The sequence below is a fragment of the Corythoichthys intestinalis genome, chromosome 8 (genome assembly GCF_030265065.1).
Source record: "Corythoichthys intestinalis isolate RoL2023-P3 chromosome 8, ASM3026506v1, whole genome shotgun sequence".
NCBI classification, from domain to species: Eukaryota; Metazoa; Chordata; class Actinopteri; order Syngnathiformes; family Syngnathidae; genus Corythoichthys; species Corythoichthys intestinalis.
The window spans coordinates 23,774,036-23,787,963 of NC_080402.1; the positions used below are offsets into that span (position 1 = coordinate 23,774,036).

At 40.3% G+C, this 13,928-nt stretch overlaps 1 protein-coding gene across 4 annotated transcripts in view; it reads right to left on the minus strand.

Moving 5' to 3' along the window:
• The window catches only part of apbb2b (amyloid beta (A4) precursor protein-binding, family B, member 2b), a 118,407-nt gene that overhangs the window by 67,146 nt on the left and 37,333 nt on the right, over positions 1-13,928 (minus strand). For 3 of the 4 annotated variants that reach the window (XM_057844480.1, XM_057844481.1, XM_057844478.1), the window contains exons 3-4: positions 13,677-13,743; positions 6,728-7,688 (exon numbers count right to left, since the gene is read on the minus strand). In XM_057844480.1, coding sequence (XP_057700463.1) covers positions 6,728-7,670 — 943 coding nt within the window. In that variant the 5' untranslated portion in view covers positions 7,671-7,688; positions 13,677-13,743. Of the gene's footprint in view, positions 1-6,727; positions 7,689-13,676; positions 13,752-13,928 lie in introns of all 4 variants that reach the window. The other variant, XM_057844479.1, reaches the window with a different exon arrangement.

Consider the following 13,928-nt stretch of genomic DNA (forward strand, 5'->3'; position numbering starts at 1 on the left):
GTCCGAGATACTGTTGTGGAGAAGTTTAAAGCCGGATTTGGATACAAAAAGATTTCCCAAGCTTTAAACATCTCAAGGAGCACTGTGCAAGCCATCATATTGAAATGGAAGGAGCATCAGACCACTGCAAATCTACCAAGACCCGGCCGTCCTTCCAAACTTTCTTCTCAAACAAGGAGAAAACTGATCATAGATGCAGCCAAGAGGCCCATGATCACTCTGGATGAACTGCAGAGATCTACAGCTGAGGTGGGAGAGTCTGTCCATAGGACAACAATCAGTCGTACACTGCACAAATCTGGCCTTTATGGAAGAGTGGCAAGAAGAAAGCCATTTCTCAAAGATATCCATAAAAAGTCTCGTTTAAAGTTTGCCACAAGCCACCTGGGAGACACACCAAACATGTGGAAGAAGGTGCTCTGGTCAGATGAAACCAAAATTGAACTTTTTGGCCACAATGCAAAACGATATGTTTGGCGTAAAAGCAACACAGCTCATCACCCTGAACACACCATCCCCAGTGTCAAACATGGTGGTGGCAGCATCATGGTTTGGGCCTGCTTTTCTTCAGCAGGGACAGGGAAGATGGTTAAAATTGACGGAAAGATGGATGCAGCCAAAAACAGGAACATTCTGGAAGAAAACCTGTTGGTATCTGCACAAGACCTGAGACTGGGACGGAGATTTATCTTCCAACAGGACAATGATCCAAAACATAAAGCCAAATCTACAATGGAATGGTTCAAAAATAAACGTATCCAGGTGTTAGAATGGCCAAGTCAAAGTCCAGACCTGAATCCAATCGGGAATCTGTGGAAAGAGCTGAAGACTGCTGTTCACAAACACTCTCCATCCAACCTCACTGAGCTCAAGCTGTTTTGCAAGGAAGAATGGGCAAGAATGTCAGTCTCTCGATGTGCAAAACTGATGGAAACATACCCCAAGCGACTTGCAGCTGTAATTGGAGCAAAAGGTGGTGCTACAAAGTATTAACGCAAGGGGGCCGAATAATATTACACGCCCCACTTTTCAGTTTTTTATTTGTTAAAAAAGTTTAAATTATCCAATAAATTTTGTTCCACTTCACGATTGTGTCCCACTTGTTGTTGATTCTTGACAAAAAATTAAAATTTTATATCTTTATGTTTGAAGCCTGAAATGTGGCGAAAGGTTGCAAGGTTCAAGGGGGCCGAATACTTTTGCAAGGCACTGTATATGATCGGGAAAAATTATCGGGAATGAATGGAATTAAATCAGGAGCAAAAAAAAAGCAATCAGATCAGGAAATATCGGGATGGGCAGATACTCAAACTAAAACGATCGGGATCGGATCGGGAGCAAAAAAACATGATCGGAACAACCCTAATAACAATATATTTGAGAGAAAAAGCATGTTATTTTGCCTCTTTCAAATCTTAATATCTGAACCTTTAAATATGTAAACTAAAGTGCAATCACATTCGTAAATGAATGGCTTCTGGTCTCTGAAATGTAAATAAACCAATCTATTGTGATAAAACAACAAAATTGCAAAAACTGCATTAACTGAAGTGAAGTCTAACTGTAACTGTAGTCTTCAAACAAATCTGAATACGGACAAACATTGCAATAAAATAATGCAAACTGGTTAAACTAGTAGCTGAGATCTGTCATAACAGAATATCGCTAATAATAATAATAATAATAATAATAATATCTGGCGTCATCTAGCGTCGTGAATGGGTATAATGTCTAGACCGCGAATATATGACCACACCCTCTTTTTCAATCTTATTTCAATGCAAAAAACAATGTCTTATATTCTGGCTAATACGGTAGATATTATTCAGACAATCTCTGAGAGTACAAATGTTTAGCCATTGTTTTTCATTTCATCAATACTACATTAGCCGACTCCAGAGGGCGTCATCAAAGGAAAAAAAAGTACATTTAGAAAATATCTTTGTTTCAAAAACAAAGTAGCAGCAAGACACCAAACAAAGTTGAATGTAAAGATACTTCCATGATATTTGGGCAGGATCATCAAGAGTTCCATCCAAAATAATGGAGCTTGATTTTATGGGTTGCTTAAGCGTCACTGACGGAAATGATTATTGTTGATTTTTTTTTTCCCGTTAAGTTTTCAACATGGCTTCCTCAACAATGCCTTTTAGTCCTTTAGCCTCTATTAGGTAGTTCGTTTCTTAAAGACTGTACTAAATACATGTTTGATGATAATTGCTGTAGACAACAAAAGACTGAGGTCTATATTGTACACAAATGTGAAGATGTTAAACTGTCAGTTTTTGTTGTTTTTGGCATGCCAAAAACAGGGGGCATGATACAAATGAGCATTCATGAGTTGCTCTTCCCTGAGCATACAGGTATGTATACCAGTCATATACCGGAGTAGCGATCCAAGTGTAATGCTTACACTTGATTACATGCAAATAATACAGTGCGATCATAGGCGGAGTTTGACTTTTGGGCCAGGGGGGCTCAACATGTTGATGACCCTGAAGCGCAGTGTCAGCAATAAAATTAACTTACAAGAATATTTATAATAATAAGTTGAAAATGAGCATTTTTTTGTTTACCATTATTCTTGAGGGGAATTCTGAATTAGGCTGCTTAGGACAACTATACATTTCGCCAAGATCGTCATCCATTGAACATGGTCCGCCAGCCGGTGTCGTGCTAATGTAGTTACCCCTGTGAAAAATTGTATCCCCCTGGGAGAGCCACGGCACTGCACTGATTTGCTTGATTTCCGTGCTTTGGTGATGTAGTTATCTACGAGGTTTTAAAACAGCACATCCATTAAAATAAATAAATAAATAAATAAATAATAACATTTCTGTCGTATAACGTTACATACATAATGAACTTAAAAAAAGGCAATGTTATACTGTTTTCCTCGTAGGATCGCCGATAACTGTTATTACTGTAATTCAAGCCCTGTATGGAGTTTCTCCAGTTAAATAAACGTCTATGTCCAAAACATATAACTGTGGTTCTTTTATGGTTTCAGTTATTGTTTAAGTGGACATAACTCTACTAATAACTAATCTACACATAACTAATGTGTGTGTGTGTGTGTGTGTGTGTGTGTGTGTGTGTGTGTGTGTGTGTGTGTGTGTGTGTGTGTGTGTGTGTGTGTGTGTGTGTGTGTGTGTGTGTGTGTGTGTGTGTGTGTGTGTGTGTGCGCTCACGCGGCCAGGGGATACAATTTTGGACAGGGGTAACTACATTGGCAAGATACTGATGGTGGCTCTTTTGTACAATTAGCGTCTTTAGTGGGGCAAATTGAAACGCCGCTCACCATTTTGGCGCTGCTCTCTGGCGTTTCATGGTCCACATTTTCAATCCTTGGTTCTTGCTCGGTAGTTGTTGTCGCTTTTGAAAGCTTAGGTTTGAAAAAATTACATACATCCATCTTGCCTCTTCGGTCCTTGGGTGGTTTAGATTAAGCAAAGCAAATGACAGTCTAAGGCAGTGGTCTCCAACCCGGTCGTCATAGGCCCACTGTGGGTCATGGTTTTTGTTCCTGACGTTCCAGCACAGATAGTGAACCAATGAGGTTTCTGCTAAAACAAGCAGCACTTGATTGCAATCAACTGATTGCACTTGTAAAACACCAGATTGGTGAAAAAATGTTGTCATTTGTCTGGTTGGAATGAAATCCTGCACCCACTGCAGGCCTTTGAGAACCGGGTTAGAGAGCACTGTTCTAAGGTGCTAGTCACATGATCTTTTTGAAAAATTATTTTGACCCCTTATAAAAATATCTTTTTTTGTTCATTTCATTCCTTTTTTTGTCGTTTGTTTTATTGCTTTACAACTTTTATAAACAATATTCCACCAGAAAACTTAATTTTAAAATCATATATAGGGAAGTCAATTACATGCAATGATACTATTCGCCCCCCCACCGACCCCCTCCCTCCTTTAAACTCCGCATATGAGTGTGATGCATGTTCAAGTACATGTAGGAGTTTGGTTCATTTAGGGTTGCCATTCCCTGGCCTGACACGATACAATTGCATGCAAATGTTTGGGTAACCTGCATATACCTTAAATTCCCCTATTATGGACTTAAACTCATGTGCACTAGGCTTTATTCAATTAGCTGATGATGCGTAGCAGAGAAATGCAGTGGTACTGTACTGTAAAACATATTTTTACTGCAATAAGTGAACCGCGATATACCAAGAGATAGCTGTATTCCAGCCACCTGAGGCTATATTTTCAAACCCAAAACATGTTGTAGAGAAAGACACTTTTTACAGCTAATCGTAAATGTATTTCACTGACAATTGACAGTTGAGCGGGTCAGCACATTTCGTGAACACGTCCACAGCGCTTGAGAACTGTGTGAATCTTTCACGATTGGCTACATTGTTCATGGTTTTTAAACTTGTTTATTTTATATAGTCGTTCAGTTTTATTCATTCTTACTAGGCAAGATTGCAAGCAACGCTAAGCTTAATTTTCACTTTACAGGGTCTTAAAAGTCAATAGTATTGAAACTGGTAGGATTTTATTGTTTTACTGAAACAATGAGTACAAAATCACTTGTAAGCAAAATTCACTAGTCATTCATTATTGTGTTTTAAGATGGACAACACAGAACATGAGGTCTTGTTAGAAGCAGTAACTCAGCACTGCGTGGCATCACAAGATTTTGCTGTTCACAAAATCGGCTGAGGCACCAGAGGGTAAGATGAGAGGTATTTTGGGAGAAATTAAACTGCTAGTTGGCCTCATAATTCAGAAAGACTGGATGCCTGGGGTACTGCTGCATTCAGGCCATTCAGAAGTATATGGATGAGACTGACAACAAGGTGAGGCTTTCAAAGGCAAAGCTGACATTAATGTCAAGATTTTTACGCAACGCTGGCGGACACATGACTGGACTGACCTTAGAAGAAACCAATAGACTAGAAACTGACGTTGACCAGTAAAAAATTTCAATCATCATCCTTATTAATTCTACAGATTAGAAGGGCATCCTAATCAGTCAATATATTGATCAATAACAATATCAAGTGTAATTGATTAGAAATCATTATAATTTAGATTTGCATGTAAAATTAATGCAATGCTTTTGAGAAGTTTGGCAAATTAGTGGATTGCGGATTTTACAATAGGATCAGAGTTTTATTAAAACTTTAAAATGAATTTATTCAATGGATGCATTCAAGTCGGTCAGGTTCAAAATCAGACGCTGCTAAGTACCTATCAATCAGGGCTCTTTAATTAGCTACCATTCAAAGTAAGTGGACTTAGATATCAAAAGTGTACACTTGAGTACCCATACGCTCTGTCCCATTGGAACATTTGACAAAAAAGCATGAGGCAAATAAGAAAAAACACTAGCGAGATCAAGGCTGCCATAGATTTAAACTATGGCCACCCCCCACCACCACAAACACACAAAATCTAACGTACACAGCAACATGACCTGCTAATCACCCATGAGGCTATGGAAGAACTTGCTGTCCCATAGGGATTCTGGGGGATTTTCTGCAGGCTGGAGTGTTTGTTATTCTGTTACAGCAATGTACCAAGTTGGGCTTAAGTGTACTAGTAAAGTCCCCATAAATGGTTGCTGGGAAAAAGGGAAAGTGAAAGCAGTCTACCATATTTTTCAGACTATAAGTCGCAGTTTCTTTGTTTTTTTTTCATAGTTTGGCTGGGGGTGCACCTTATACACAGGAGCGACTTATGTGTGAAATTATTAACACATTATGATATCATTTCACATTTTATTTTGGTGTTTTGGAGAGACACTGATGGTTTGGTAAACTTGTTAGCATGTTCTTTATGCTATAGTTATCTGAATAACTCTTAATAGCTTTGGCCAAGGTCGCGTTCTGCCTTTGGAAATGTGTGTTCAATTGTATTATTGACTTTTTTTATATTGAAATGCATGCTTTTAGTTTGTGGCGCTTTCACGCCCAAGTGGGGGCGCATTCGCACTTGTTCACACGAAGAAGAGCACTCACACGCCAGAAGAAGACTGACAGCTACGCAGCGTCTCTGAGCGAGTGGGCGAGAGAGAGACACGGCTGTGAACCTACGTTCAGTGTTTATTCTTGTAAAACATCTCTACAGAGGTAACGCCTGTGTATATCATCTTTTCTGTTGTTGTGTGTTTTCCACCCGTGATCGGACACTTAGAGCCAGTTGTGTGGTTGTTTGAATGATGAGCTAATGCTAGCGAACGCATGTTAACCGTTTGTGTCATTGCTGTAGTAGCACATAATTATCATTTATTTACGTTGATGCGAACCTGTTTGGTATCGAGGACGAAATTGATTCAGCAAATTACTGGACTGTCTCAGAAAATTAGAATACACAATATTCTAATTTTTTGAGACTGACTGTCTCAGGAAATTAGAATATTGTGTATTCTAATTTCCTGAGACAGTCCAGTATACGGACGTCCAGCCTCGTCATTTGGGAGTTTAGCTCACTGTATAGCCAGGACCGAGCCATAGCGTCCTGGTGAGGACAGTATATTCGCATTTCGTTGTTCTTGCATCATGTAGCATCATACTTTACACTTATTCAGCATGTTGTTCTCTATTGTATTTTTATATCAAATTGCCTTTCAAGATGACATATCTGTTCTATGTGTTGGATTTTATCAAGTAAATTTCCCCCCAAAATGTGACTTATACTCCAGTGCGACTTATAGTCTGAAAAATACGGTACATGAAAAGGTATGTGTGTAGTTGTGTACCTGTCTCTTCAGGGGAGTTGCTCTCCTGGGATAACGTGGTCCAACTCAACTCTTCATCGCTCGGGTTTAAATTCTGGATACGGTTCAGAGCGCAGTCTGTCTTTGCACCGGTCCTTCTGTCTTTTTTAGTCTCTGGGGAGGATGAGGAAGAAGAGGAGCAGGAGGCTGCCGAGAGTAGAGGTGTGTCCTCTGGGCTGGCATGTCTGGGATGGAATGGTGGAGGGGGCGCAGGGGACCCCTTGGAGTGGTGGTCAGAGATAATCTCTGGAGTTGTATTCACTGGAGACTCACTCTTAATCAACAATAATGGTTTCTTCTCCTCATTTTGATGTTCCTCTGCCGCCTCATCATCCTCAGCCTTCATTAGAGACTTAAGTTCCTTCTCAGACAAGATGCTGATGTCGTCGCTCTGCTCCACTTCAATGTTCAAGTCAGAGTTGCCATTCAATTTGAGATCCACTGCAGTGTTGACATTACAGTCATTTTCTGTTTCTGACCTGGGGTCCAACTCTGGAAGAGTGTTACCATTTGGGCACTTCTCAGGGTCATCCTCAGTGCGGCCTTCAAACTCCTCAGGTGTGTTAATACTCAGATCATCCGTTATGCTTTCTGAATTGCACTCAATCTCTGTTGTATTTTTATTGTGATCCTGTCCAGCTTTACGGAGCTGGTTGACCCCGTTCTTCGCCAGTTTGGGGTTGTTGGGGCTCAATAATGGTGGAGGTGATGAAGAGGATGATGACGGTGGCCCTGCTTCTCCGAGGCCCATGGCAGTCTGGATATTTGTGAGCGCATACTTTTTGCGACACTTGGGAGGTGTGGAAGAGCCCTGTTTGATGACATCACTGCTGAGGAGCTGGTTGTGGGACGAGCGCAGGCTAAGGGAAGTGGGAGGCTTGGCAGAGGGGCCATTGCGATTGGTCACATCTACTGACATCATCATGGCAGTCAGACAGAGCCACTGAAAGAGAAAGGATGCAAATTACAAATGTGCTAGAAGACAGTTGTTTCCTTGAATCTGGCTGGAGCTTTAACTTACATTTATCTATTCGGAACTATGAGCGCAGTATAACAATTTGGGTTGGAAGAGTGGTAGTCATTTTACTTCCTGAATTACAGTGGTATGAAAAGTATCTGAACCTTTTGGAATTTCTCACATTCCTGCAAATCACCATCAAATGTGATCTGTTCTTTGTCAAAATCAAACAAATGAAAAAACAGTGTCTGCTTTAACTAAAACCACCCAAACATTTATAGGTTTTCATATTTTAATGAGGACAGTATGCAAACAATGACAGAAGGGGGAAAAATAAGTAAGTGAACCATCATATTTACTATTTTGTGCCCCCTCTTTGGCAGCAATAACTTCAACCAGACGCTTCCTGTAGCTGCAGATCAGTCAGGCACATCGATAAGGACTAATCTTGGCTGCAAGTTCTACTGCTGTAGTTCAGTCAGATTCCTGGGGTGTCTAGCATGAATCGCCGTCTTAAGGTCAAACCACAGCACCTCAATAGGGTTCAATGGTGTTGACTTGCTCACTCCAGAACGTGTATTTTGTTCTTCTGAAACCATTCTGAAGTTGATTTACTTCTGTGTTTTGGATCATTGTCTTGTTGCAGTATCCCTCCTCTTTTTAGCTTCAACTGTCTGACAGACAACTTCAGGTTTTCCAGAAATACATCCTGAAAAACTTTTGAATTCATTCTTCCATTAATGACTGCAAGTTGTCCAGGTCCTGAGGAAGCAAAACAGCCCCAAATCATGATGCTCCCTCCACCATGCGTCACGGTGGGGATGCGGTGTTGATGTTGGTGAGATGTTTAATTTCTCCTCCACACATGACATTGTGTGTTACACCCAAACAATTCAAGTTTGGTTTCTTCAGTCCACAAAATATTTTGCCAAGACTTCTGTGGAGTGTCCAAGTGCCTTTTGCGAACATTAAACAAGCAACAATGTTTTTTCAAACAGCAGTGGCTTCCTCCATGGAGTCCTCCCATGAACACGATTCTTGGCCATTGTTTTACATATAGTTGATGTGTGCACAGAGATATTGGACTGTGCCAGTGATTTCTGTAAGTCTTTAGCCATACACTCTAGGGTTCTTTTTAACCTCTCTGAGTATTCTGCGCTGAACTATTAGCGTCATCTTTGGTGGACGGACACTACTTGGGAGAAAAGCAACAGTGCCAAACTCTCTCCATTTGTAGACAACTTCTCTGACTGTCGACTGATGAACATCCAGACTTTTACAGATAGTTTTGTATCCTATCCCAGCTTTATAAAATTAACAATCCTTGATCGCAGGTCTTCAGACAGCTTCTTTGACCGAGCCATGATGCACATCAGACAATGCTTCTCATCAAGACAATTCTTACCAGGTGTGTGTTTTATAGTGGGCAGGGCAGCGTTAAACCACTCACCAGCTATTGGGCACACACCTGACTTAAATTGTTTCGTAAAAATTGGTTTCAATTGCTGTCTAAGAGGGTTCACTTACTTATTTTTTCCCCCTTCTGTCGTTGTTTGCATGCTATCCTCATTAACATATGAAAACCTATAAATGCTTGGGTGATTTTAGTCAAAGCAGACATTCAGACACTGTTTTTACATCTGTGTGATTTTGACAAAGATCAGATCACATTTGATGGGGATTTTATGCAGAAATGTGATACCACTGTATTTGTGTGTAAGTTACCAACAATAAGCAGTAGTGGAAAACTAAGTCAAGTACACCCCAGATGTTGAACAAACTTCCTGATTACTTATCCCATTGGTTGTTGAAGTGCGGTACAAGCTCAAGCTATAGATTTTTTTTCAATCCAGGACAGTGCATTATTTTAAACACAGTTCAGTTCTATTAAACAATTTAGACAAAGTTTTAGATCAGTTTCTTTTCAAATATTTAAGAAGAAATTCTTAGATTAATATATTTTAACTCAATCCTTAATTAAAAAAACAAGTTTCCCCCCAAAATCCAAGCACAGTGTTCACACTGTGGCTTAGGAAAATAAAAATGACTGCCTTTTTTCCTCAAATATTTTGGCTTACGACACCAACCTATTTTCACTTATTGGCTGCAATTGATGTCAATGTACAATTTGTTTGAACAGGGAGGAATAATAGTGAACGCTCTTGTTTCAGTGCCATTGGTGGCACTAGATGTCCAATCCATTTTACCAGGAGGGCTAGCAGCGACCATTTGCTGCAAGTGGCGTTAACAGCCATTAATAAGTTAATGTTGGCCGTGATGTTATTACTTGCTGTAAAATGTTTCAGAACCACTGCTTTATCTCATGCAGAGAATTCTCAGTGAGTATATTCTTGTCATCTGGTTTCCCTAAGTGGCAACAAAGTATACAGCAGAGCGTGAGTTCAGTAATCACAAGGAAAATAAAAATATGGGGGAGTGGGTCTTCTTGTGTGAGACCCTCTCATTTTCATCCAAACTAAACCTCCAAATATAAAGTCTTGTTGTTATTGGAAAATCACCTATTCATTAACACATTCCAGGGTGATGTATTGTAACAAAAACTCTAGGCAAGAAGTTGCACACTAACTAATAAATAAACTCAATGGAAACATAACCTCCTTGGCAGAGGTAATAAATCCGCCGAATACTGCGGGGAATAGTGTAGAAATCTCTTGCACTAGGTGTTGCCGATCAAATTTAAGGGGTCGCTAAGTTCGTAAAACTGCTGGGACGAGTAATGTGGAACAGTAGCTGTTTTAAAACCCATAAATACTTGAGACTCCACAAGAAAATAAACAGCGTTGGGAGTAATGCACAACAAAGTAGTGGTCTTATTATAGAAATTCCAAAGTAACGCAGACATGCTGCAACACAATTCGGTTCAGAAAATAATACTGTATTTTAAGGTGTGTCAGGAAAAAATCCAAAACTGGTGCCACAAAGATATATTTCATATCAAAGCTACAAAGTAAAAGATTTATAATTCGAAGTAACTCATTATTCCTCATGACTTTATGTAGTTCTAAAGAGATTCTTTTGAGAGCCTACGAAGCCCTGTACTGACGGCCATCTTGACGTCATCTACGTCTTCAGGATCCTCACAATTGAATTTGCCAATTGAATACTAAAAATAATTAAATAAATCACATCTGCAAGGTCATGTAAGAAGTGACTTGGACGGCAAAGGTCTTCTCAACCAGGGACATGTTCAGAACATTATAATTTAAGACCGTCAGGATTTATTTACTGTAGCTACTTTGTGTAGCTTAAATGCCCTCTGAAAGCTTTTCAAAACAGGTCAGAACGAATACAACTCCAGCCTGCTAATATTTCACAGACTTGTTTGCAGCAGCTATTGTTAAAAATGAACACAGGAATGCATGAGAAATACACTGCAGTAAAGTACACTACAGTAGGAACAACTGCTGAGGCCTGCAAAATAAAATACCGGTAACTCAAAATGAAAACAGACATAAAACTTCATTAATTAAAGCAAACCGCTTCATATGGATAATCTTTTGTGATCATTGATATACTGTATAGTCAATACTGTAAGAGCATAAACATGTAACTTGTTATTGTTGCTTTAACTTTTGCATGAAATCAGTTTGAATTAACAAAAAATTACGCTTACTGAAGTGATGAGTATTCACTAGGAAAAGAATGATCAAGAATGATTATATAGCCACTAGCAGTGCAACGGCTCGCGGTTCAAAGCCGAACCGTATGGTTCACCCTGTACGGTTCAATATGCCTTTATGAACCGCGCCTTTTCGGTTTTGCAATTAATGTATTCTGAACGCTTGTGGAATGAATTGATCGAGCTCTGTGTGCCCGTGTGTGACGTGAAGCACCGCTGTGGAGAAATTCCCGCCCCGCAGTAAATGTCGGATCCCTGTCAAGCACCTGTGTAATAGAAGCCGAGTAACGCCCTCTCTCGCTTACGAGCGAAGTGAAAGTGAAACAAGAAAGAAAACAAATAGCTATGGCGAGCGGAGGAGTGGAGAGAGCGAATTTTGAGGAAGCACCGGCTTCTTTCAAATCTGCGGTGTGGCAACATTTCGGTTTCCCCGTGGACTACAATGCGGAGGGAGAGAAAATATTGGGGGAAAAAAAAAAACATTTGCAAGCATCGCTCAGCGCTTGTTCCCCATGCTGATGGCAACACTTTTATAACATGACTCCGGCACCTCAGCCGGCATCACCCACAGATATCACTTTCCCAGAGCAGGACAACCCCGAAGATGACACCAGACAAAACACACGGCGGGCTTCGTTAAATTATTTGCAACGCTTGACCCGCGTTACATTGTTCCCTCGCTGACATATTTCTACAACAACGTAATCCCCGACAATATGAAATGGCACGCAAAGCCATCGAAGATGATTTCGCTAAAGCACATAGTTTCGCCCTGACCACTGATAGTTGGACGTCCCGTGCTACAGAGTGCTACTACCTAACTGTGACGGTCCACTATAATTCATACCTGTCAAGTTGTACGGTCTCGTCGTAATTTGTACAAGTTAGCACTGATTTTTAAATGTGTACGCCGTACGTTACGTTCAAAATCTGCACGTTTTTCGTGCATTACGGGTTTTTTTTTTCATCCATTCGGATTTGGTCACCGTTTCGGCAACGAGACAATGTGCGTTAATATGTTGGTTGAATGACGCGAGAAAAGTAAGAAACACGGCAAGGGAAGAGTGTTTGTTGAGACGCTGTAGCAAACGCGATGCTAGGCTAGGTGGATCCAATAATTCCTGACTGTAGCCGACAGCCTACAATCTGCGCCTAGATACCTCATGCATATAGAACTACATGGGAAATGACAGACTCGGTAGCGTTAGTAAACAGCCGCCATTTTAGAGCAGTAAATTTCTAAGGAAGGCTCTGTTGTAATAAACCTTCCTAGCGAACCTAAGCAACTTTTTTTCTAAAATACTCCTAAATCGTCAAAATCTTGACTTGAGTCTATCTTTAAAGGATGAAACAGTTTTAAAATTTTCACATGTCGAAAGTAGACAGAAGGGAACTAATGCAAAAACGGGAGCAATTTTATTAACTTTAATGGTTGATTCACAACATTAAATGACCTCCAAACATAACAAAGGTTACTATGGGTTGTTTTTTTTTTTGGGGGGGGGGGGGATGAAAAAAAAAAACATGAAAGGTAACACCAGTTACTTTGCCTAGTAACTTTTTTACTACTGTGTGTGTATTTCAGTAGTCAGTCACTACACTAGCCAAAGAGCTAAGAGGCATTTTAACAGTCGAAAATGTTTACATTTTAAGTGTTTATTTCATTTTTTTAAAAGCAAAATAAAGGCAGTTGTTTTTTTTTGTTTTTTTTTAAAAAGCAAAACACAAACCGAAACCGAACTGAAACCGTGATCCCAAAACAGAGGTTCAAACCGAACCGTGGGCTAACTGAACCGTTGCACCCCTAATAGCCACTGAGAAATCAACCCTGCGTGTTACATGTCAGCCATCCAGCATTGAAATATTTTGATTTATTTAATCAAGATGAACTGAAAATAGTGCCGAACCTATTGGCGCAGCTGTCCATTGTGAGGAATATACAAGTATATTGTGTGTCTGCTTGTGCCCTGCGATTGGCTGGCAACCAATTCAGGGTGTCCCCTGCCTACTGCCCGAAGTTAGCTGGGATAGGCTCCAGCACCTCCGCGACCCTCGTGAGGAATAAGCGGCATGGAAAAATGAATGAATGAATGAATATTTTTTGTTTTGTTTTTCTTTAAAACCATTTACTTTTTTCCCCATTCTCAATCACAGTAACTTGATTTACTTTTCCCCTATACCCTCAAGCTGAATCGTTATCTGTGTACTTAAGCATTGAGCAGTGGGGGTGTGAGCCTGGAGGTTTTCATTTCATTTAAATCCCAAATACAAACACAGCATGTGTGAACCCATGTGTGCCAGTATCCATCTGTGTGTGTTTCTGTCTTGCCTACCTGACAGGAGGTCAGTCATAGGGCAGCGCTGGTCACGGTTCAGGGTTCAGCACACTCAGCTGCACATCTGAACACCACCAAGGGGGAAAAAACGAAAAAGAAATGATCAGTAAAAGAATGTGAAGAATCTCCTTAAGTCTCGGGGTGCCCTCAGAGACCAAATTCATTTGTGCGAAACCTCTTGACAGCTGGAGAAGGCACAGCAGGCTCTTAATACTGCATTTAAAATGTCAAAGTGACCTTAGTGATTGT